At 49.6% G+C, this 26,120-nt stretch overlaps 1 protein-coding gene across 1 annotated transcript in view; it reads left to right on the top strand.

Annotated features, from left to right (window-relative positions):
* Positions 1-26,120, top strand: part of GRID1 (glutamate ionotropic receptor delta type subunit 1) — a 662,424-nt gene that overhangs the window by 128,986 nt on the left and 507,318 nt on the right. Inside the window, exon 3 of the mRNA XM_024731429.1 lies at positions 1,130-1,414. Within this exon, the coding sequence (XP_024587197.1) occupies positions 1,130-1,414 (285 nt within the window). The remainder of the gene's footprint in view (positions 1-1,129; positions 1,415-26,120) is intronic.

Here is a 26,120-nt window from a genome sequence, read left to right as displayed (position 1 = left end):
TCCTTTGTTATTGTCAAGTGGCTTTTGAATAATCCTGGGCTTCTGGAACCAAATGCTTCCTCTGGGGTTTGACCTAGTATTTTTATGATATGGATCAAATGGACTTGGCCAGAAGACCTAGGGTTCCTGGGGGGTTTTGCCTACAATCTGGATCCTCCGGGGTAAGTGTCTCCCTGACTTTCCGATGTTATTTTATTTTTTTTGCTGTACGCGGGCCTCTCACTGTTGTGGCCTCTCCCGTTGCGGAGCACAGGCTCCGGACGCGCAGGCTCAGCGGCCATGGCTCACGGGCGCAGCCGCTCCGCGGCATGTGGGATCTTCCCGGACCGGGGCACGAACCCGTGTCCCCTGCATCGGCAGGTGGACTCTCAACCACTGCGCCACCAGGGAAGCCCTTTCTGATGTTATTCATTCCCCTCAGCCCCAATCAGTTCAGTTCAGCCAACAATTGTAGAGTACACAGTGTATTCTTGGCCTGTGGCGTGGCCTTGGGAATACATGGGTCAACGAAATGAGCTCACAGCTCTTAAGGGGCTCACAGCCCAAGTGGGAAACAGGATGGCTAATTTAGTAGCACTGATGGCTGTCTCAGGCAGATGTGAGTTGTGTCCCTGTTCTACTCTCCCCACTTGAGTAGCCTAGGACAAATGATTTTGCCTCTCCTGGCCTCTGTTTTCTCATCTGTTGAATGGACATAAGAACATCTAGCTGGGGCTTCCGTGGTAGTGCAGTGGTTGAGAGTCCGCCTGCCGATGCAGGGGACACGGGTTCGTGCCCCGGTTCGGGAAGATCCCACATGCCACGGAGCGGCTGGGCCGGTAAGCCATGGCCGCTGAGCCTGCGCGTCTGGAGCCTGGTGCTCCGCAACGGGAGAGGCCACAGCGGTGAGAGGCCCGCGTACCGCAAAAAAAAAAAAAAAAGAACATCTAGCTGGCAGCATCACTAGGGCATCATAGACTGTGCCTGTGAGAGCCTCTGGCCTGGCCTGACATGGGTTCTTGGTCCCTGGAGGGAGGCAGTGTTTCTTGGAACCCTGGGAATGAGCTGCCTGGCATGAGCTGTGCCAGTTGAAGCCAGGGCAGCATCACCCCCATGCTGACCCCACCCTCTCTTTCCCCTCTCTTTCCAGCCTGTGACCTCATGACCCAGGGGATTTTGGCCTTGGTCACATCCACCGGTTGTGCGTCTGCCAACGCCCTGCAGTCCCTCACAGATGCGATGCACATCCCACACCTCTTTGTCCAGCGCAACCCAGGGGGCTCTCCGCGTACCGCCTGCCATTTGAACCCCAGCCCTGACGGCGAGGCCTACACGCTGGCCTCCAGACCTCCCGTGCGCCTCAATGACGTCATGCTCAGGCTGGTGACAGAGCTGCGCTGGCAGAAGTTCGTCATGTTCTACGACAGCGAGTATGGTGAGTTGGGGGTAGGGGGTGCTCTGGGGCTCTGGTGGGGCCATGGCCAGGCACTGGGAGACCTGCGAGCTAGACCATCGCTCGTGGAGGCTGAGCGCTTTGGAGTGGGCTGGGTGTGGACAGCGGTTGGTGGTCTGAGCCAAGTGGGTCTCTGGGTGGTAGGACTGAACCTCGAGCTTTGTGAGTGGGGGAAGAACTCTGAAAACAGATCTGTAGACAGGAGCTAAAGTTGCCTAGCAACAACACCTTAGCATGACAGCTGAAGTTGGAATCATCTTAAGAGTTTTCAATAAAATATTAATAAACCACTGGCAGGGATCTGAAGGGCTGCACGCAGGCAGTGGTGGAGGCTGGCCAGCATGGGTCCTCCTGGAAGCCTCCTCTGCAAAGTGTTCCCCTCTCACTGGCCACTCTCCCAGCCTTCCCAGCTCCTTATCTCCCTCTGCCCTGATCTGCCCTCAGTTTCAGGGTTTCTGGCTGGGGCATAGGTCAGGGGGAGGGACACCCTGAATGTCATGGAGCCAGGCTGGGGTTGTGTGGGTCTGGGGACACTGGGCATGGCTGGTCATGGCTTCTTTGAAGGCCTCCCATATGAAAAAAAAAATCATAATTTGCTTGTGAGGAAACTAGAACAGTGGGCTTTGAGGAAATAGCTTTAGGTTTTCTATGACTGCTTTGTGAAAACAGACCATTTCTAGTCCCAAGATAAAATGGTTTCCACCTTATGCGTTTTTTTAAAAAAAACCTTTTTATTTTGAGTTAATTGAGATTCACGTGCAATTATGAGAAACAATTCAGAGATTCTGTGTGCTCCAGCATCTCGCCTGTCATACCATATCACAAGTGGGATTTGACCTTGACACAATCCATAGGCTTCGCTCATATTCACCAGTTGACATGCACTTGGGTGTTTGTATTCACTTCTGTGCAGTTTTATCACATGTGGATTCATGTGACCACCACAGTCAGATGCAGAGCAGTTACCTCACAAAGATCCCCATGCTACCCTTTTATAGCCTCAGCCACCCACATTACGTTTGTTTAAAGGGTGTGGGGGACTGGTGAGGGTCAGCAGCTGCATAGCTGGGACCAGGGTAGAATGGGGTGGACCCTCGAAAGTCCTGTTTTTCCTCTCTTGGTGAAATAATTCCTTTGCCAAGAATGTAACTAAGAAGAGAAACCAGCATATGTTTGCCTTTGCCTAAATACTCTGCTTCTCTAAGACCAGAATGTTGTCCTCAGCTCTTGAGCAAATATGCTGTTTAGAGTCTTCCAGAAGGAACTGAAAGAGCAGACAGTCACTGTGCTGAAATTAAGATGAGGTGGTGATGGGGAGAAGGGCAGCCGGAGGCTCCAGGCCCTTGAACTGGACTCTGTCCAGGACTTGGTCTCTCCTTCCAACCCTGCTCAATCCCTGACTCTGGGAAGGAGTTTGAGACCATGTCATAGCACCTCTTAGTGGCCCAGCCTTCCCCTGACAACCCTTTGTGTTGGTGGTTCAACTCCCGATATTGGGTCTGCTCTGAGGCTGCATCCTGTAGGGAGGTGTGGACACTGCCAGGGCCGAAGGTCCAGTGTCTGTAGACCCTTCCCACCTCACTGCTCCTGGTTTCTTTGCTCTCCTTTTGCTCTGACCTATAGAAACTCTTCAAGCCTTGGTTCTTCCTAAGCCCTTAAGGTGGCTTTGGTGGGAACCTCAGCCATAGGAAGCAGGTATCAGCTCTCCAGCCTACCTATGCCATCTGGGCTCCTGTAATTCTTGAAGACCAAATGACATCTAATGGCACTTGCTCAAATTCTGTGTTTTCTTCTTCTTACATCCCTTACCCCCACTTGGCTCAAGGATCAAGTCCCCAAGGAAGGGTGCCTGATCTCCACCTGTCTGCAGACTCCTCCCTTTCCCATAGAGCTGGTTCCTTGGTTACATGCTCTCACAGACACACGTCTCCTTCCTTCAGCCTGCTCTCAGCTTGTTGCAACACACTCATGAGGGCTAATCCTTGATGAGCAGTTACTCCCACCCGGGCTCTAAGCTCCAAGACAGTGGGCCATGTGCTCTTCCCTGCTATGTCTCTGCTGCTTAGCATGGTGGCGGGCACACAGCAGGCCCTAAGAAATTGTCACTGTGTGAATGAACCAACTCGTTTATGCGGACATGGACTTTTCAAACAATTTTCACACAAGACAAAGGAGAAATAGGGGGAAAGACAGGGACACTGAATAGTCTGACCTCTGAGGTAGGGGAGGTGAGCTAGGAAACAGATGTTTCATTCTGTGGGCACATTCCTCTGCCCCTCTCCTCTCCCACCCAGACCCTCCAATCAAACCCAGAGGTGTGCCCCTCTTTTCTGACACGGAGACCTTTGCTACCTTTGGTAGGGTTGAAGTGAGTTTTCAACTAAACTGGCCTTTATTAGTAGTAATTCTGTAAAGACACAAGGTACCCAATAGCTTTCCTCTGGTGGACCACCGCAAGCAATTGGTTGAGCCTTGAATGCTGTGTTGGGAAGGATTCTGAGGAAGCATGTAGGCTCAGCAATAAAAGCGCTGTGATGGCTCCGTGAAGCATCATGTTTGCGGGGACGGGCTGGCAACATCCTGCCCTGTTTGCAGATTCTGATCTGGAAGGTAGGGGAGAATCAGGCATTTCAGAGCTGCCTTACACTTGGCTGTCGCTGTCCAAGGTGCTGATCCATTTGCCGCTAGCCTTTCTGGAGGCCAGTGCTCTTTTTTTTTTATTTATTTAATATAAATTTATTTTTGGCTGTGTTGGGTCTTGTTGCTGTGCGCGGGCTTGTTCTGGTCGCGGTGAGCGGGGGCTACTCTTCGTTGCAGTGCGCGAGCTTCTCACTGCAGTAGCTTCTCTTGTTGCGGAGCACGGGCTCTAGGCACGCGGGCTCAGTAGTTGTGGCGCACAGGCTTAGTTGCTCCGTGGCATATGGGATCTTTCCGGACCGGGGCTCGAACCCATGTCCCCTGCATTGGCAGGCGGATTCTTAACCACTGCACCACCAGGGAAGCCCGCCAGTGCCCTTTCATTGGGTACTATGCAGAACTTCCTGGCTTTGCCTTCCCTGGTCATTGGCCCCCTGATTTGACAACCTTTGAGGCAGGGTTTCTACCCCAAACATTCTCTATAAAACGTTCACCACTGTTACTTGTTTTGGCCATGCCCCTCAGGCACAGCCCAACCTCTGGCCCATTTTTAACATGTTAGATGAGCCAAGGCGGTAGAAGCCCACATGCTGTTTGATGCAGCCCCAAGAATTCGAGGTGTGGATGCTCCCTCAGCTTGGCTGGCATTGGCCTCTCCGAGGGCCGTGGTTGGATTTACATTGCTGATATGCCCAAGACAAATGGTGCCTCCACAACTCCTCAGGGCCCTTCCTCCACCCGATCACTGCAACACTAGCTGCAGTGAGCCCAATTAAAAAGCAAATTGAGTGTAAAGACTGTTTCATTCCTTCCAAAGTCAAACAGAAGTGGTTTGGGGATATAGTGACTTTTTTTTTTTTTTTTGATGCTGATCTGCAAGTATCTTTACATATATTATTTGATTAAAGCCATTTAATAACTCTCTGAGGTGGGATTATTGCTGCATTTTACGGATAAGGAATGTGAGGCTCAGAGAGATTCTTTCTGACTTTGATGCCCATGCACTTAGCCAAGGCACCATCCTATTTCTGTAATCCGGGGCTTGCTAGGCTCCAACCTTCTTCTCCTAGCCCCAGCCAGACAGAGTTAATGCCAAGGATGGGGTGTGTGGAATGGACTTGGCATGCCCTAGCTTTGTCCAGTCAGTCACTTGCTAATGAATGTCATATGTAAGATCCTACTCTTGCAAGGTGAGGACTGATCCTTCCTCATTTGCCCCTCAGCCTCCCTTTAAACAAAGGAATGTCCTTCCCTGGGTGGAGCCTGAGGACTGGGCATCTGAGTCAAGAGTCAAGGGTCAGAGAGACCAAAAACACGTTCTAAGAGAGAGTTTGGCAGAGTGGTGGGAGAGGAGTTTGTGTATTTAAGGTTTACAAAATGCAAGATGTGCCATTTGGTAAAATTCCATCAAAAATACTTGTATGCTTGTTGTGACAGCGAAAGGAAAAATGAAAGAGAAGCTGACATTTGGGAGAGAAAATCTGTAACATTAAAATACCAAAAGTTTGGATTGAACAGAAGAGATAACTTTCTGACTTGGCACTTCAAATTCTGGGATATTCGTGTGTGTCTTGAGGAGGATGTGCTAGGAGCTGCAGGCACAGTTTCTCCCTGGTGAACACATCTGGATGAGGGGCGTATTTATGACTGGGATCTTAGAAATCTCTGACTCATTCGTTCAACAAATATTCACTGAGTCCCTACCATGCACAACTATTTTGCTAGGAACTCTTTTTACATGAAGAAACAGATGGGTGGAATATCTTGGCTAAAGTTGCACAGGGCTGGGATGTGAAGTCAGGACCCCAGGGCTCTTTCCTCCACAGCATCTCTGGGGTGTGGTGGTCCCTCTTGGCCTCTGGGCCAGCTTGCAGGCCTGGAATGGGGTTGGGAGCTGGGATTCCACAGGAACAAAAGCTTAAAGCTCTAAATGTGTGGCCACTTCCTATTCGTGCTTGTTTTAAAATTATTTTAAAAAGCTTAAAAGTTACACATGTTTACAATGTATATGTCAAGTTAAAAGAATGGTGATAAAGTGAACTCCCATGAACCCAGACCAGTTTAAAAATGTGTAGGAGCCCTTGTGTGTCTAGCTTATATCGTGTCCTCTCCTACCTAGGGGACATAAACACTATCTTGATTGTGTTCTAACCAGTTCCTTGCTTTTCTTTATAGTTTATCATGCAAGTATGGATCCTAAGATACATATTGCTTAGATTGGCCTCTTTGTGAACCTTAAATAGCTGGAGTAACACTTCTGTACACTTCCGTGATTGCTTTCTTTTTTATTCAATATTAGGTTTTTGAGATCTGTTCACTTGATGCAGATGGGTATATTTGATCATTTTTACTGCTGCAAAGTATCACCTGATTTATTATCCATTGTGTTACTATGGGCATTTGTTTCCAGGTTTTTGCTATTACAAATAGTACTGATAAGATTATTGGTGTTCGTGTGGAAGAATTTTTTAAGGGTCTGTCTCAGAGGAGTAGAATTGCTGGACTATTGGGTATGCATGTTTCACTTTAGTATATCATTTCAAGTTGCTTTCCAAAGAATTTCTATTTTCACTGCTCTCTGCAATGTATGAGCGTTCTCAAAGCTCCCCAACTTCACCAACACCTGGTACTGTTTTTACTTTTAAGATTTTCGTGTGAGATGGTATCTTGCTGTGATTTTAATTTATATTGCTGTGATAAAAGATGAGGTTGAGAATCTTTTCATATCTTTATGCACTATTTTTGTTTGCTCTTCTGAACACCTGTATGTAGTTTTTAATTTTTGCCTATTTTTAAGACTGAGCCTTTTCTTTCGTAAGTTAGGGATGTTAAATACCTTCTTTCAGTTAGTTGTCTTAATTCACAGAAGTTCTATATTGTTTTCAAATTTATTTATCTTTTAGACAAGTAGCTCTGTTACCTGTCTCATTTAAGAGGTCCTTCCCTATCCAAATGGCATAAAGATATTCTCCTGCTGAAACCTCACTCACTGCACTGAGAACAAATGTTGTCCTCCTGCCTGGATGTCCATAGCTAGGTCCTGCCCCTGGGTGTGCTTGGATCCCAATGCTAGACCATCTCTCCCTGCAGCCATGGCCTGACATTCCTCGCTGACACTGCTCTGCTCTGCTCTGGCCACGGAGCTGATCTTATTCTTGGTGGTGATTGCACAGCCTGTGGCATGGTGGCTTGGGAGGGCTTCCAGGAAGAGGTGGCATGTAAGCAAGGGTCTAAAGGACTAGTAGGAGATAGGCAAGCAGAGGGCACTGGGGGAGGAGGGGAGGAAGCGTGTCCCAGGCAGAGGGAAAAGCATGCTGGAAGGCCTGGGGGCAATGGAGAGGGGAAAGATCGTATGGCTGGGTTGTGGGCACTGGCCATGGGTGAGGCTGGAGCTCTGGGCCAGGCAGGCCTTAGAGGCCTCACTGATGAGCTCAGAGTCCCCAGAAATCCTTGGGAGCCATAGCTCACTACCTCAGGTGGTGCCTTCGGGTCCTATTCTTCACGCCCCGTCCAGAGACCTGAGGATAGACATGGGGTCTCCATCTCTAGAGGGCTCTGGTTCTTCAGTTGCCTGTGTCCAGACTCATTGGCTGTCTACAAAAGGGAAGAAACTAACGCACAGAGAAGAGCTGTGGTCTGACTGAGGACAAATCCCAGACCCAGAGTCCAAGCCAGAAGCAAGGCCTGAACTTCCCAAGTAACCCAGATGGCCCAGGTATCAGTGAGTAACAGCTCACGTCTCTCCAGCTGTCACTCTGAGCAGGGCACTGAGGCTCCAGCTCACATCATCCTTATGGCAACCTTTCCAGGTGGGTGTATACTATCTTTGTTTTACATATGAGGAAACTGTGGCTCAGAGAAGTAAAGGGATGTGCTCTAGGTCATATGGCTGGTGAGTAGGGGCGTTGGCCAGGTCTGATTCCCAAAGCTCGGGTATCACAGCTCTGCTCACAGCCCCTTGGTTCTCATGGCAAAGCTGTGGGGAACAAACACCTCAGGTAGACTCTTCTTAATGCACCAGGATTTATTGCAGCATTGTTGGTAACTGCAGACATTCCAACAACCTTAATGGTTAAGTATATTATGATACATATATATAATGGAAAACTATGGTTCTTTATGTATTAAGAAGCCATAGTTCCAACACATGGTACTGTTAGCTCACAATAGCAAAGTGAGAACAGTGGTGTCAGTATTGCTCTGGGTCAAGGCAAGCTCACACGTGTATGTATCTGAGTACACATACAGTCATAAAGGAGTGCTGTGTTAGGGAGGGAAACACAATGACTTGGGACGGGGATGGGAGATATATTTCTTACTGCATATTTTAAAATATCTTTTAAGTTTTGTTTCAAGTACAAAAAATAAGTAAGTAAATAAAAAAGAGTGGAGGTTGCCATCCCTCCCTCCTACTGACTGCCCATGGTGACTTCTCTGAGCTTCTGCTTTCTCACCTAAGGAACAGGGATGGTAATTTCTGAGCTACAGAGTAAAACCCCCAGCAGAGTTCCTGGTACATGGCAAGTGGTCTATATGATAATAACAAATCATGTGTGGGAACCAGGAGTGGCAGTGGTCAGTATTCCCTCTCATGGCTGGGTGTGGGCTCAGGGCTTGGTAGAGTCTTGGCAAAAGAGCTTTGGCTGTTTGCCCCTCCTCAGGATTACTCTTGAGTATAATGGTTAGGAGCAAGGACTCAGGAGCAGTCTGCTTCAGTTGAATCCCGGCTCTGTCTCTATAGCTGTGTGACATTGGAGAAGTCACTCAACCTCTCTGTGCAACAGTTTCCTTATTTGTCAATTGGGAATAAATAATCATTTCCGCCCAGTGTGCTTGATGTGTGGGTTAAATGCATTAATACATGCCAAGAGCTTAGCACAGCGCCTAGCACATGCTGAGTACTCAGGAAGATTTCCTTGCTCAGGAACTGCATCCAGTGGTGGCCCCTTTACTGCCCGTTCTCCGTTAGCCTCTGAGCTGGTTCATCTCTGCTGTGGCCCAGAACACATCTTAGTTATATTCTTGGTGCTTGTGGGAGGGTCAGCTCTCTCACCTGCAGGGGACACTCCAGGCCTCCCTGGCAGCAGGGCTGAGCTGCTGGGCGTCACTGCAGGCTCACTGCACGGTCCCAGGTAGCTCTGGTGAACCATTGCACCTTCTCAGCTGGACAGCCTGACAGTTTCTTGTGGCAAACATCTGTCGGCTGTTGGTCCTCACCCTCGAGTCCTCCTGACATGAAACTCCCCGGGAGAAAGAGAATTACTGGACAAATGCTATTTTAACCAATGCTTTGTGCCAACGAAATCTCCTTTCTTGCCCCCGGCATAGGAAGTCAGATGACTGAACTGCGATGGTGAGCGTTCTCAAAAAAAAAAAAAGATGGTACTGATGAACCTATTTGCAGGGCAGGAATAAAGATGTAGACATAGAGAATGGACTTGAGGACATGGGGTGGGAGGGGGAAGCTGGGGTGAAGTGAGAGTAGTATCGACATATATACACTACCGAATGTAAAATAGTTAGCTAATGGAAGTAGCAGCATAGCACAGGGAGATTGGCTTGGTGCTTTGCGATGACCTAGAGGGCTGGGATGGGGGGATGGGAGGGAGGCTCAAGAGGGAGGGGATATGGGGACATATGTATGCCTGTGGCTCATTCACTTTGTTGTACAACAGAAACTAACACAGTATTGTGAAGCAATTATACTCCAATAAAGATCTATTAAAAAAAAACACACATCCTATCATTATGGCATTAGTTTAAATTGAAGTAAATACTTCTTCCAGATGAAATGAACGAGTGAGTTTAATTGCTAGGAAACCTACCAAGAAGTTTGACAACAACTTTACTGGGATGAGTGTTTTGTGTTTGTTCTCCGATCTAATTACAAAGCGACTGTACTTTGGGGCACGTTAATTGTAGCACTTGCTGGAAGATTAAAGTTCAGTAACGCTGAAGTTCCCTCACCCTTCCATCAGATTCCATGGTGCGTCTGAGGACATGAGGAGATGCCTGATGCAGGCGTGGATGAAGGACAGGAAGGCGAGGCTGCCCTGGCCCCCACGCGTGGCCCATTGTGCAGCTGGGGCCCAAGGGAGTCGCCACAGCAAGAACTTGGCCAGGCCTACACCTCCCTCTTCCCATGTCGTGCCACAGTGCCCCCTTGGAAGACAAATGTGGCCCTGTCGACATCCCTCTCCTGCTGACCCTGCTTTTCCAGACCTCTGCAGCCCCAGGATACAAGAGGGAACAGGTTTTGTTGTTAAATACTAGAATTCCAGGAAGGGCACCCACAAGATGGGGCCCCAGATATCTGGGAGGACTGTTGGCCCAAGTGGGATCCTGATCCTGCCCGCGACACCCAGTGAAATGAAATATTACGTCCTTTTCGTTGTTTCAGTTGAACCATCTCCTACCCTCCCATCAGGGAGAGCAGGGCTCTTTCCTAATAGGATCCAGCAATGTCAGGAGAGTGCCTTCATTTTTCGCAATGAACCATGTTGAGGCATAATCGGCATGCAATAAAATACACTTATCAGACGTGTGCCGTTTAATGGGTTTTGACAAATGTGTGCACTGGCGTAGCCACCATCCTAGTCAAGGTGCAGAGCGTTGCCAGGTATAGAAATGCCTTCGCTGTGAAGAGAGAACATCATAGCTAACTTCCTTCTGGCCCCAGTCACTTCAGCACTGGCTGGAAAGCCACAGGCCCTGAGAGCAATTCTATATGCCTGGGGCCTGCGTGTAGCATCTTCTGCTCCTAGGAGTGTTCTCAGGGACCTGGAGTGTCAGTGTATCTGACCAGAAGACAGGGAAAGCATGGGGAGGAGTGGAAGGCAGGGGAGGGGAGGGGTGGGGGTAGCCAGGGAAGCCCTCTGGCAGCTGTGGCTGGCACTCGGGCTGAAGCCATCTCCAGCCGGGATGAGAGCTCTGTCTGCTCATTGGCCAGAGATGGCTCCTCTTCCCTGGCCAAGCGACGCCCGGCACCTCCTTGAGAGGCAACATTCGGGTGGTTATGAGCACAGACTCAAGCATCAGAAAAGAATGACATTCAAGTCCCTGCTCCATTGCTTACTGCATCCTGGGCAAGCTGTGGGTGCCCTTCAGAGCCTTGGTTTTCCTGATCTGTAGTGCTTCTTTCCTAGACTGCTGGTGGAGCCTGGCCAAGCACATTCTCAGCGGTATAGCAGGGTGAGAGCCTTATGCTTTACAAGTTTTCCTTTGCTTCTCACAAAGGGAATCTCAGTGGATGCCACCCAGCTCTGAAGAAGCCTTTTTGGAGGCTTGGGAAGTGGGTTTCCTTTGCTGGTTGCTCAGCAGCTGGGCCCTGGGGGAGGGGAACCATGGGTGTTGCTGGTCTAGATGTGTCTAGACAGCATCTATGAGCAGCTTTAAGAGCATCCTTCTCCTTGGGAGTCTTGGGAGGCAGAAAGGCTCCAGGAATACCCTAAGATGTGAAGTGTTGTGTGGGAACACTTGGGGCACTTCTGCCCCCAAAAGCCTTCCCTCACCAACTCATTAAAAAATGGAACTTCTTTTCCTCTTGATACCCTCTTCCCTCTTCCTTGAATTATTTTTTTCATTGAATTTACCTGCCATTTACTTACTTTTTGATGTTTGTCTTCCCCCAATGAGAATGTGAGTTTTGTGTTTTATTAAGTGACGCTGTGTACCCAGCATTTAGAACAGCACCGGGAACATAGTAGGTGCTCAATACATACTCGATATATGAGTGAATGAATCTATATTTTGGGGTGCTTCATTGCCTATTTATTCTTCCAGGAAGCATTTGTTTCTTTATATGAGATTCCTAATTACGGCAGTAACATGTGATTTCTATGGAGTCCAAAGATCAGGCAAAACCTCACCCTCCTCCACTCCCACCAGTGAACTAGTGTGTTCAGGCTGCTGAATTTCTGTCTACACCTTCCTTCTTGGCAAGTGTGGAGGGAGCACTTGTGTACCCAGGGGAAGGGCCCGATGAGAGTTCAGGTGGGCCCAGCCCTTGAGAAAGCTCTCCCCACAGCTTCACAGGAGGAATAAACACAAAATACATGTTTATATCACAGTGTGAGGTTAATAGTGGCCGCTGAGGTGTTGTGGGTGAACACGTTGGGGAACTTGGCTTCCGTTCCTGCCTCAGCCTTTTTTCTCCCTTATCTCTGGGCCCATTGACAAATCTTTCTCATCCTTGGTTTTCTCATTTTGGCAGTGGGGATGATAAAAATGCCTACCTCAGAGGGTTCTTGGGAGGTTGAAATAAAATGAAATGATGGATCTGAGAGCGATTGAGCTCCTTGTGGTACCAGTCCATTTCTCATTTGTCTGACTACTCTTCAGTACCCAGGACAGCGCCGCAAGTGCTGGCCTGTGATCGCAGAGCCCTGAAGCCTAAACTGCCCCCCAGCCCCCCTCAACTCTGCTTTGGGAGGCGGTGGGTTCTGAATTAGCAAGGAGGAGCAAGGAGGGCTTCGTCAGGTAGAGGAAGGGGGAGGGAGATCCCAGGTAAGGGAAACCTGTGTGCAAAACATCAGGGTGTAAAATAGCACGGCATGTTCTAGAGGAATGTTTGGAGGGCTAGCAGCTTACACCGAGAGCTGGAAGTGATGGAAGGTGTCAGTGGAAGGGTGGGCAGGGGCTGTGGCACACAGTCTCAGGCGACCTGGCCGGGAGCATCTGAGTGGTTAATTCATCGTGTCTGTGGCAGGGTTTCCCCTCTTCTGATGCAGGGTGTGTGTTGTGCCATCAAGGCTTGCCCTTCCGTGGGAACTCTCCTGTCTAGTGAGATGCTTAGGAACAGAAGCCTGTTCTCTTTGGTTGTGTCACCCTGGAATGTGACAAGATTGAAGTTTCTTGTACATTGTGTGGCCAGTTCTCCATTGTAAGAAGTCTGGCAGTTTTGACTGGGGGGGCTGCTGCCCACCCCATGTTTCCCGCTGGAGGCTCTGAGAGTGGTGACAAGTTCACTTGAAAGCAGAAGATGGAGGGGTCACACTGACATGGCCACGTTCCCTATAAGTGGCATTATGTCTCTTCTCCAGGCCTCTGTTTATCCAATCCCTTGCTGACCTGGTACCTGTGAGGGCTTGCCTGCATCTTACCCCAAGCCTCCTGGTCCAGGGCAGGGGCCTCCACGTGGGCCTGGCATGCCGTCGTGATTTTTGGTTTAATTGTTTTGGGATGCCTTGTTTGCCTGTTTGCTTATTTGTTTATTTCCTGCACACATCTAGGGAGGGTTTGCAGAGTCTTCTCATGAGGCAGCGGCAGTCAGAAAATGAAGACAGGGCCACAGTGGCTGCGCTGGCTGGGAGGCTGGTAAGGAGTGCTGTGAACATGCTCTCCTGCCAGGCAGGATGGGGGAAGGAAGCCGTGGCTTACAGGGCGCCCACGTCCTCCAGAAGGAAGAAGCAGGACAGCTTGCTCCTGAGAGGGACAGGCTTCTCCAGCACTTCAAAGAATTCCCCCGGAGGAACCTGGTCTGTGCAGGGGACACGGAAGACAGAGTGTAATAGTAATCCCGGCTCAACTTTAAAGCACGTGCAGAGGTGGGTTTTGTTTGACTGTCACTCACAGTCCTCTGACTATGGAGGGTGGTCTCAGGCTAGAGCTCGCCATTCCTGGAGGGCGGGTCCGGCTGCTCCCACCTGAGCTTCCTTTAGGCTGGTCTTCATGGGGTCTGTGGATTCTTGTTGCCCACTGAGCAAGGCCTCCTGTATCTAATCAGTCCAGTTCCATCGGTCAGACACCCACCGAGTTCCAGGTGCTGTGCTGGGGAATTGGAGGTGAGCGTGGCAGGCATGGCTTTTGTCCCCTTGGCCCCAAGGGTAACTGCCTTCATTGGGGAAGAGGGTCGCGATGGAGGCCGTGCTGTGACGGCCACTGGAGCTGCGGCAGGGAGCTCGGCCTGCCCGGCAGAGCCTGGGAAGGCCTTTGAGAATGGAGTTCAGTCCTGATGGAGTGAGGAGGGCCGAGCAGAGGGGAGGGCAAGGCGGGCAGATATGGGGGCCCTGGGGTGAGAGAGCTGGAGGAAGTTCTGTCTGCCTGGATCTAGTGTCTGGGATCAGGGACTGGGACCTGGCCCAGGTGGTGGAGAGGCTGAGTATTCTAAAGGCAGCGGGGAAACATGGAAGGGTAAATCACTCTGCTTTCTTTGCTTTGTTGATTTTTCTTTGAAATTATTTTTATTGTATAAGTAATAACACAAAATGAATATGTCTTGTAAAAAAAGGGTAAACAGGGCTTTCTACGTGGCGCAGTGGTTGAGAGTCTGCCTCCTGATGTAGGGGACACGGGTTCGTGCCCCGGGTCTGGGAGGATCCCACATGCCACGGAGTGGCTGGGCCCGTGAGCCATGGCCGCTGAGCCTGCGCGTCCGGAGCCTGTGCTCCGCAACTGGAGAGGCCATGGCAGTGAAAGGCCCGCGTACCACAAAAAAAAAAAAACAAAACAAAAAAGGGTAAACAACTTAGGCAGTTAAGGTGAGAACAATAGGTGCCCTTAATGCTCCCTCCCCTGCATTCCTCTCTAGAGCTAAGTAAGTAAAGGCCTTGCCCGGGCGCATCCCACTTCTCATGTACAGACATTCATGTGCGCATACACGGAGCTTTGCAAAAGTGGAAGCTTTTGCTCTGTGCTGTGCTTCTTACTTGAGTTGCTTCGGAGCCTTCACACCATGTGGGTCCCCTTGGTTCTACCTTGTTCTCCTTACCTGCTGCACAGCCTTTGGCAGGGTGGGGTTTCTGCATCCATTTCCTCATTGCGTGGCTTCTGGTGATTTTGCTCTCACAGGCGATGCTAGAATGCACACCCTTAAAGGCGCAGCTTTGTGATCGGGCCTCAGTATTTCTCTGGGCTGGATTGCTAGAAAGTAGAGTTGCTGAGATGCAGTGGGCCCTGTGCTTTCCAGTTAGGAAGCTAGAAAGATAGTGCTAAGGTGCCAGGTACCAAAATAAGGCAGGCAGGAAGAGAAGTGTTTTGGAGAACAAACCTTATTCCGGTCCCTGTTTTTTTTTTTTCTTTTTCTTTGTTGGTTTGGAGGAAGATAGTTTCTTGGATGCCATGTTGCTAAGAAAAAGTGCGATTAGGCAGAAAATCAGGGACAAGATCCAAACTCGGAGAAGCCTGTGAGGTGGAGCAGGGACCCTCTTAGGTCAGCAACAGCTCTTATGAGAAACTATTTGAGAACTGAGTCAGCTGCAGCTTGGTGGGGGTGGGCAGTGGGAGCGGGTGGTCCTGTGGTGTGTCCTGTTTTGAAGGGGTTACGCCTCACGGGTGGGATGGAGTCAAGCTGATGTGGGTGGTCCCTGGGGGAGCAGCTGACGGGCCTGGGACTGGGGGAAGGGCTGATGTGAGCCAAAGACTCCAGCCTGCTCTAAGTGGTACCAGGACTGGACCTGGACTAAGGGGGAGGTGGTACAGGAAATCAGGAACTTTCCAGCTGTCAGAGCTGGTCTGAGCTAGAAGGGACTGCTTCCATCCCCCAGGGAGCCCCTGGGGTCACTGTGGCAGGAAGGGTCCCTGTCCCTTGTCCACCTGGGATGGGGGGAGCATCTTTGGGTGACAAGTCATTATTAACCAAAGGTCCCCATGGAAGATCTCTGCCTCATCTCCCCGGGGCCTACAGGCTAAAGGCCGTTTGGTTGAGCTTCGCTTAGGGACCATAAACAGAGTGATGTGCCCTGCATTGTTTCTCCAAAAGAAAGGGCATAGAACACTTCTTGTGCAGTTACCCTGTGCCAGGCGCCTTCACCATCCTTTTCTCAGTCTGCACAGCCAATCAGCAAGTTTGGCACACGCACACCAGCTAGTCTAGGAAACTGAGGCTGGGAGGGGTTACAGCTGCAGGTGGCAATTTAAGTCTCAAACCCTTACTCTCCTCCCCACTGCTCCAAGCGACAGATGTGTGTGTTCCCCTGGCGTGAGGAGGGAGAGGAGGGGTGGGACAGGTGGCACCCTGAGGGCCCCTGAGTCAGAAGATGCTGTAGTGGGAGGAGGCCCAGGGGGCTGGGAGGCCTTTTCTGGCTGTCCCACCCTCTCTTTGTCCCCAACCCTTGCCTCCCATCCTCCAGACCCTCCCGACACACACCTCCTGGACATGAACACAGCACAGCCTTAGGGTTGGAACTCAGAGGGCTGCTCTGGAGGGTGTACCCTCATTGTGTGGCCTGTACGGACTTTGTTGCTGGAGGCCTCCGTGGCTCTGTGGCATTGCCACAAATGTAGGTATGAAGGGATATCACCTGCGGGTCCTTGTGACGTACTGTAGTCTGCTCCCTGACTGGGAATGTCCTACTTTGCTTTTTTGCTTTTTTCAATTGTGGTAAAATCTATACAACATAAAGTTTACTATTTTAGCCATTTTCAGTGTGCAAACGCAGCGGCATTTAGCACATTTCCGTTGCTGTGGAACCGTCACCACCATCCGTATTTGGAACTCTTTTCATTTTGCGAAGCTGGAACTCTGTACCTATTAGATTCTAACTCCCCAGCGCCCCCTCCCCTGGCCCCTGGCCACTACCCTTCTCCCTCCCTCTATGAATTCGACTGCTCTAGGGACCTCACATAAGTGAGATCATACAGTGTTTGTCTTTTTGTGACTGACTTATCTTACAACACAAAGTCTTCAACGCTCACTCATATCATAGAATTTCCTTCTTTTTTAAGGCTGGGTAATATTCCAGTGTATGTCTATACACCACATTTCATTAATCCATTCATCTGTTGATGGACATTTGGGCTGTTCCCACCTTTGGTCTACTTTGCTTTCTGACGGTAATGAAAGAAAAGTGTAGTCTCTTGGGAGCGTGTGTGTGTAGCTGCATGTGTGTGTAGTGTGTATTTGCATATAATACCTTTTGGAAGGCGTCCATTCATTCTTCATTGTCACCAAAGTCACCTTCCTTAAACTCAGAGCCTTGCTTAGAGCCCGGCAATGGCGCCCCTTCTCCTCTGGGTGAAGTTCAGATCCCTTCAGGGAGCCCATGGGCCTCAAGGTCTGTTCCTTGCTCCACTCCTTCTCCAACCTCTTCTCTCATCATTCCCCCAAGACTCTGTAGATCCTGGTTACACAGGATTTATCAGTTGGGGCGCAGTCAGGGAAACACAGGCCACTCCCTGTCCTTCAGGGGAGGGAATTTATCTACTACCAGAGGTGAGACAGGTGACGTGGAAGCAACCCAGACTAACAACTTTAGGAAGGCACCAGAACACCCAGGGTTAAAGGGGCAAATGGGAGAGATGGTCCTGGAGCCAGGACCGCCCAGTGGGAACGGGAATCTCCCAGAGAGGCCACCGTGTGGGAGCTGGGAGCATGGAGAAGGCACTGAGCTGATGCTCGTTGTTTGACATGGGTCAGAGGTACAGAAATAAAAAGACTAGAGATCTGGAGGCTTACACACACACGTGAGCACACACACATGCAGGCACGCACACACCTCAGGTGCCTGTGGTAATTAAAGTCAGAGGCACAGATGAATGTAGTCTGCTGCCAGCTCTGAATCTTGCTAACCGTCACCAAGAAAGATCAATACATTTGCTTCCTTCTAAGTGGCGCGGGATTTCACTGGAGGGCCTAGGGCAGCTCAAGGTGAAATCTTCCTGAGGCCTTCCCGTTAGCCAGCCTGTGCGGGAAGGGCATCAAAGTGAGTGTCAGGTACGCTCCAGACCTGCAGGATGGTATGGCGCATCAGGGACACCTTGGTACCCGGAGACAGGAACTGGGGGAGAAGCTTTCCTCCCCAGCGGCCCACCTTGGACCTCCCTTGTGCCTTGGTGACAGCCTCTGTGGTCAGAGGCCCTGGCCACAAAGCCAGGCAGTGGCCGTGGGTGCTGCTCCAGCCTCTCCTGACACGGCAGAGGGCACGGCACCAGCACAGTGAGACTTCTTGGGCCTCCACATCTGCTGTGGGGACGGAGGCAGTGCGGGGAGGGGTGTGTGTGGTGACCTGCAGCCAACGTGCACGGGCTCACGAGAGCTGCTGGGCCACTTCTTCCCAGCTCCATGTTCAGTGACAGCACTTTAGTAGCTAGAAATTGACCATGTGGGAGTATTTACACCATGGAAATCAGCAAGTGCTACACACCAGGGCTTTTTGACAAACTGATTTTAAAGTTCATACGGAAATGCAAAGTACCTAAAATAGCCAAAACAACTTTGAAAAGGAAGAATAAACCTGGAGGACTAACTAAATGACCTCAAAACATGAAAAACTATAATACTCAAGACAATGTGGTTTTGGTGTAAACGTAGACAAACAGACTACTGGAACAGAATAGAGAACCCCAAAATAGACCCCGACATGTATAGATGATTGATTTTCAACAGAGGTGCAAAGGCAAGTCCATGAAGAAAGAAGAGCGCTTTCAACAAATGCTGCTAGAACAAGTAAATATCTATGTGCAAAGACATAATCTTCAATCTATACCTGTACTGTATATAAAACATAAGTAAAAAATGGATCACGGACTGTGAAAAAACTAAAATTATAAAACATCTGTAAAGCACAGTAGAAAATTTTTGTGACCTTAGGTTAGGCAAAGATTTCCTGGGTACAACACCAAAAGCACAATACATAAAAGAAATAAATTGATAAACTGGATTTAATTAAAATTAAGACCACTTTAAGAATGAAGCTCTGTGAAAGACACTGTTAAGAGAATAAAAAGGCAAGCCACAGACTGGGAGAAAATATTTACAAGTTACATGTCTGATAAAGGAATCACATATAGACGATAAAGAACTCTTAAAACTCAATAATAATGAACACCACAATGAAAAATAGGCAAAGTATTTGAATAGACACTTCACCAAAGAAGATATATGTATGACAGGTAGGCACATGGAAAGATGCTTAGTAGTTAGGGATTAGGGAAATGCAAATTAGAACCACAGTGAAAAGCTACTGCCTACCTACTAGAATGGCCAGACAGACAATACAAAGTGTTAGTGAGGTTACAGAGCAACTGGGATTCTTTATTTTTATTTTTTTAATTAAGAAATTAAAAAAAATTTATATTGGAGTATATTTGATTAACAATGTTGTGTTAGTTTCAGGTGTACAGCAAAGTGATTCAGTTATACATATACAAGTATCCTTTTCCAAATTCTTTTCCCATTTAGGTTATTACAGAATATTGAGCAGAGTTCCCTGTGCTATTCAGTAGGTCCCTGTTGGTTATCTATTTTAAATATAGTAGTGTGTACATGGCAATCCCAAACTCCCAGTATATCCCTCCCCCGACCCTTTTCCCTGGTAACCGTAAGTTTGTTCTCTAAGTCTATGAGTGTTTCTGTTTTGTAAATAAGTTCATTTGTATCATCTTTTAAAGATTTCACATGTAAGTAATATCATATGATATTTGTCTTTCTCTGTCTGACTTTACCTAGTATGATAAAGGTCTCCAGGTCCACCCATGTTGCTGCAAATGGCATTATTTCATTCTTTTTAACAGCTCAGTAATATTTCATTGTATATATGTACCACATCTTCTTTATCCATTCATCTGTCGATGGACATTTAGGTTGCTTCCATGTCTTGGCTACTGTAAACGCTGCTGGTAGGAATGTAAAATGACACAACCACTATGGAGAACAGTTTGATAGTTTCTTAAATAGTTAAACATACACCTACCATATTAGCCATTCTACTCCTGGGTATTTACCCAAGAGAAATGAAAGCATATATCCACTCAAAAGCGTACAGCAACTTCATTTGTAATACCAAAGCCGGAAGACAGCTGAAATGTTTGTCAGCAAGTGAATGGATAAACACATTGTGGTATAGATGATAAACACAACTATACAATGGGATACATTCAGCAATAAAATGGGATCAATTCTTGGTCCAGTAACAGCATGGATGAATTTGAAAGTAATTAGGTTTAGGGAAAGAAGACAGACAGAAAAGAATACACACCGAATGATTAACATTTATATAAAACTCTAGAGCATACAAACTAATCTATAGTGAGAGAAGCAGTTCAGTGGTTTCCTGGGGCCTGGGGTGGGTGGCAGGGGCCACAAAGGACACAAGGAAACTTTGAGGGGGTGGTCACGAAATATGTTCATTCTCCTGATTGTGGTGATCGTGGCGATACATATGTTGAAATCATGCACTTCAATATTTGCAGTTTATTGCATACCAGTTATACCTCAATAAAGCTGTTAAGAATTTCATTGCCTTTTCCAGATACCATGCTGCCTGTCACAGGGGTTCTCTTTCCACGCCAAAGAAACCATCATGCCTGAATTCTTTCAGACTTTTTCCTTATTGTTTCCAAAGACGTGTTAGTTTGAGAATCCGTCTGTGTAACATCTACCACGTAAGTGAGTCATGCTGGCTTGCTGGAATTCTGTCACACATGGGATAGAAGGGGTGGAACAGTCAGGATTATATCAGGGGCCCTGAATGCAGTGAGTGATTTCAACCGATAGTCCTTGAAATGCACTACGAAAGAAGCTAAGTGAATCGTGGTCTTCTAGAAGCTGACATCATGGTTTTTAATCTCAGTGTTATAAGTTTCTTCCTTTATCAACTGTCTGCATTAGGGTTGATTAGTAAGTCTCTGGCCTGCTCAGAAGCCATCAGGTAGGGACAGATTTGCGTGCCAGTTACGGAACAGCGGTGGGGAGAAGCTGATCAGATGTACTCAGACAGCACGGTAATTAGCATGCCCGAGACACCAGGCTGCCGCGCTGGGGCGGCCTTGGCCAGTCTCACTGTGGAGCAGTTTGTTCCTTTCCACAAAGAAATTCATTAGTGGAGATCAATGGCCTGCAGAGTGGAGGCCCCCTCACCCCTGCCCGCTGCTGCCTCCCATCTTCACGGCCCAGAGGCAGAGGTCCACAGGCTAGTTTGCTGGCCGCTCTCCAGGGCTGGTGGGCAGCGTCCTCAGGGCAGGGCTTCTGGGAAGCGCCCGCAGACCCTGCAATTCTGCATGCCCCCACCATCTCACCTCACACTCCCAACCAGAAGAGCTGAGCTCTCAGCTCCAGGCTGTCTGCGTCTGTGGAGGTTTATGTGGAATTGATGCCAGGGTCTAGTTCTGGTGGGAGGAGTCTGAAGTTTCTGAGTCAGATTCATGAAGAAGTCCACTTCTTTGTGGTTTGTCACACGCCTGTTTGCTGACCAGTGGGAGCGAGGACATAGTGGATTCTAAATCCATTTACTCATCCAGTAGGTGTCTATCATGTGCCGTCTGCATGCCGGGCTCTGTCCTAGGTACTGGGGAACGAAGAGAATGACAGAGTCAAGATTTCTACCCTCATGGAGCTTATAGTCTAGCATAGGAGACAGAAAATGAAGAAATAAGGAAGCAAGAAGATAAGTACCAATAAGTGATTAATAATCTTGTTCTTATTTAATGCACAAAATATATATGACTTCCTCTCATTCAGAGGTTCACTTCCTGCGTTCACAGAATCCCTAAGCTCCTTGAAATTGTATGGAAAAGTGTGTATGTGTGCGTGCACATGTTTCCGCTTTTTCTCTGGGAAAAGTCTGTAGTTTTCACCAAATGCTTAAAGGGTCCATGTTCCAAGGAAGGGTAGACCCATGACTTTAGTTCACCAACCCCCTCATGTCCATGGGTGCAGGTGTCCCGTGCTCAGCCCCTCCTGGACCCACCATGTCTCTCTCCTCCTTGTCTCACTAAGTCAGCTCACTTCCTGAGAGGTCTGTGTTCCCTTCTCCCAGCTGGGCTCTGAGCTGTTGCCTCCCTCTCTGGATTCAGGTCTGTGTATACCGGAAGGTGCTTCTTACCCGGCTTTCTGAGTGGCAGAGGTCACTCTGCCCCAGTACTAGGTCTCTCTGCAACCATGAGAACGGGGTCTCCGTTTACCAAGGGCAGCCCCAGGAGATGGGCCATGTGCAGAAACCTTCACTTTCCTGTCCTGGACCAGAAAGCTGGTCAGGAGCCTGCTGGGTGTCAGGTCTGAGCTTTGAAGATTGTCCTGCCCGTGGCCTGTATGTCTGAGGGAGCCTGAGGGTCTGGGCCTAGCTACCCTCCACGCGGCCAGCGTCCAAGTGAGGACCCCACGCTGCGCACCCTGATCCTCAGCGTTACCTTGGACCCTCCAGGTTAGCCTGCCCTGAGCTTACCTGGTCCCTCAGGGCCTGTGGCCTCTCTGGTCTGGCCCTGGGTTCCCTCCACCCCATCTCAGGAGGGTGCTGGGGGGAGCCCTGGGCGCACCTGTTGTTCTTTGTGTCTTAGTCTCAGAGGACTTTCACCGCCCAATTCCAGGGCCTGTCCTCAGGTGGTAGAGAAGGCTCTGGCAGCTACCTTGTTCCTGCCTGCAGCTCACAAGAAAATGGGGCCTTTTGTGGATGAGCCCCTGGCGAGTGTGGGGGAGGCTTGGGACTGAGTACGTACACATGGGCTTTCTCCCACAAGGCTCCCCAGTGCCCATACCTTTGCCCCAGCCCAGCTCAGGGCAGGGAGCCCATGGGGCCGGTAACCTTGGTCCCTCAAATGGTCCTTGCCCTTGACCTAATCTCTGCACTCAGCAGACCACAGGTTCTGATTATGTTTGGAACGAGGTCAGTATGGGGCACTCTGAGGATAACTTCAGAGTCTCAGGGATCCCAGAGTCACTTTCCTAACAGAGAGTAAGACCCTTATACATGCCTAAGCATGGCCCTGGGAAGCATTGGATCACCTGGGGACTCTGTGTCATTTGTCAGGAAAATGGGCAGAGGGACACCTGCTATTTGAGTCGAGGAGAGGAGTAACTGAGGTGATTCCTGCAGGTCCCACCACGCTCCCTGTGTCTCCTTCCCTTGCACCAGCTGGAGGCTCCCTCTCACAGGCTTGTTGGCGGGTCACCTCACCCGTAGCCACCACCTAGGACGCCCCTCCCTTTGTTCAGCCCTGCTCTGCCCTGCCCCAGCGTGTCCCACACTCTTGGCTGTGCTTCTGTTTTAGGCCATTGGAGCTCCACTTTCTTTATGGTGCTCCAGGCCTTCAAGCAGGATGATGACCTCTCTGGGAGTCTTTCTGGACCCAGAGCCTGGGGTTCTCCCTGCCCATGTGCAGGGGTTTGGATGGAGGTGGATGAATAATAATGTGAGCCCCTTTCCCCTCTCCCTTTGCAGGAAGCTGGCTTTTGGTGGGGAAAGGTGGGCTTCCTCGTGGTCACCTGGTGAGGGTGACTTTTCACTGTCAGATGTCTCTTGATTAAGGTGGCTGAAATCCTAGCCAACGTTTATTTAGACCTGGTTCACTGGTTTGGGCCGGTTGGATCAGCTGTGGCCGTCGTGATTGGTGGTTGTGGGACAGGGCGGAATTTGTGTGAGCTGTGGCTCCCTGCTTCATAAACACATTCCCATAGATGGAAGGACACTGTCCTATGGCCAGTTGGTGCAGTAAATGGGGGACCCAAGGAGAAAAAGGGGCCTTGGGGTCCCACAGAATCCCATCACCTGTTAGAGCCAGTTAAATCCAACATTACATTGTGGCTCTCCATTTGCAAATTATGTGACCTTGGACAAGGAAGGGAAACTTTCTGAGCTGGAGTTTCCTCCCTTGAAATCTGGGGATGGAAGTGACTTCCTGCTTGGGCTGTGGTGAGAATCAGAGGAGGTGACCTGGTGAGGATGCCTGGCATATCATCGGGGGAGCCGGATTGGATTTGGATAAATAAATGTTCTGCTGGATCTCAGGACAGTGAGGAGAAGGATGGAGGGGGAGGGGATAGAGCTGCTGGAGGCTGGCAGGTGCCCAGCTTGATCTGATCGCCGGAACCCCTGTGCTTTCCATCACATCCTTTGCTCAGGCCAGGCTGGGACCCTGGACCACCAGCCTGAGGAGAGTGGGGCTAGAGGAGAGCTTGAAGATCAGTCAGACTCTGCAGCCTCTGCAGTCCTGCCCGCCCAAGGTCAAGGCCCTCAGCTCAAAGTCACAGAGAAGGTTCTACCCATCAGAACACTTATGAAGGGTTCCCTGGTCATGACACTGATTTTGAGGGCCTCTGGGATAGATGGTCCCACTCAGAATTAAGCAGGGTTGCTAGGGGGGGATGGTCTGCTGAGAAAAAAGTGGAATGGGGGAGGGGGAAGAGAAAACAGAAAGTCAGAGAGGCCTAGGAAGGCCTGGCTGTGGCTTCTATGCTCCAGAGTGTGGACCAAGGGGCCGCTTAATTTAAGGAGCCTCTGGTTCACCGTGTGAGACCACGGTCCTGAGGAACAAGCCACGTGCTGGTCAGCTGGAGGCCGGCACGTGGAAGTGTGGTCTCTCTTGGGTTGGTCCTCTTGGCTGTTGGCTGAAACCCTTCCTGCGACCCACCACAAGCAGCGAAACGGCCCGTGGGCATGATTCTGGGGCGTGGATGGGAGCAGCCTGGGTGTCCTAATCGGTAGCCCTGTGCCGATTTGCCAAAAATCAGGCCAATTTGTCCTTAGAGCAACTCACTGAATAGTCATTTGCTAAAAGACTGGAGATACTTCCCCAGTTTTGCTTTTACCCCAGTCCTTGCCTCTGCCCTGTATCCTTCTCCCGCTGCCTCTTCCTCTGCCTCAGTTTTCTGTGCAAATGGGTAGGTGGGGGAGGAGCAAGATAAACAGAAAACTTAGAAAAAACCCTTAGTAACACCAACTGGTGTTTGAGAGACATGTGATTTTGCGATTTGGCCTCTGGTCAGTTGGCCGCTAGGAGAACTGGTCGCTTGGTGATCTTGTCATTTGGGCAATGGACTGTGGAGATTTGGGTTTTGTGGAGATGACCTGATTTCTGAAGAAAAATATTAGCCCAGAGGTCTACGGGAAGCCACGGGCCTCCTCCTTGAAAACTCATCTCACCCGTTATGGCCCTCAAGGCTGTGACTGTCTCTTCAGAGGGAGTAGCTCGGCGCTCTCTTCACAGTGATGGACTGGGCTCCCCGCTCCAGTTGCGCACTCTCCCTCTCTCTCTCTCTCTCTCTCTCTCTCTCTCTCTCTCTCTCTCTCACACACCACACACACACACACACACACTTTTCTGCCTGAAGCCGACAGAGAAATAAGTTGGATGTCGGGCAGGCTTTTCCCAGGGGCTGGCTCAGAAAACAGCCCTAATTGGAGGGAGTAGGGAAAAGACAATGTACTGTAATTGGTCTAAGTAACCCTTCTTGCTGAGTGTTAAAGTTCTCCAGGAGCAGACACAGCTCTTTCCTCCTGTGGGTTTTCTTTCCGTCTTGGAAGCACTTGCTCCTGGTGGTTGGTGCTCACCTCTCTCCCCTCAGGGCAGGTGGGAGACCCTGGGTGCTGCTGGTCTTTGATGCTTTAAGGGCGAAGCAGCAAAGTGACATGACGGAAGCCGGGCTGTGTGCCTGGGGCTGTCTCGGGGCGCAGTGTCTGAACTCACTGTTTCTCCTCCACATCTGGTCCCCTCCTGTCTTAGCTGGTGGCACCGCTGTCACCGGGGGGATATTCCCTACTTTCTCACACAGCTCTCAGCCCATTGATCACCCACTCTTCTGAGCATCCTTGAATCTATCCTTTCTCCATCCCCCCATTACCGACCTTCATCATTTCTTACCTAGGTTAGTATGGTAGTGACCTGTCAAAGTTCCTTCAACCAATACTTCTGCTTCGAATCCACAGTCACCAAAGGGGATTTGAGAACATGAATCTGATCAGTCGAATCCCAGTCTGATCATTTTGGTGGCTCTCTGTTGACTCAGGATCAAGTTCAAGCTTTGCAGCATGGCATCTCAGTATTTTCCTAGCCTGGGCCTTCCTTTGCTCTCCAATATCATCTTTTCTTACTCTCCCATCTTTGCAGTTAATCTTCAGCAACACTGGATTGCTTTAGTTCTCAGAACATGCATGGGCTGCTCGTTGCTAGTGACCCCAACTTTATAAGCCTCAGTGCTTTTGCACATGCTGATCTTCCTGTCAGAGAATGCTTTCCTTTCACCTTGTACCCTAGTAAACTTAATAGGCCTTCAGGACCCAGCTCAGAGAACATCTTCTCTGTTCTTCTAGGTAATGTTAGATATATGCTCCCCTGTGCTGTTTCCCTTCATCTCCTTCCTCCTCTTCTCCTTCCCTTTCCCCTTCCCTTCCCCTCCTCTCCC

This window comes from Neophocaena asiaeorientalis, unplaced genomic scaffold, assembly GCF_003031525.2.
Source record: "Neophocaena asiaeorientalis asiaeorientalis breed wild unplaced genomic scaffold, Neophocaena_asiaeorientalis_V1.1 scaffold714, whole genome shotgun sequence".
NCBI classification, from domain to species: domain Eukaryota; kingdom Metazoa; phylum Chordata; class Mammalia; order Artiodactyla; family Phocoenidae; genus Neophocaena; species Neophocaena asiaeorientalis.
The sequence above is the reverse complement of the archived record's forward strand: the minus strand, read 5'-3'. Positions and strand labels throughout refer to the sequence as shown.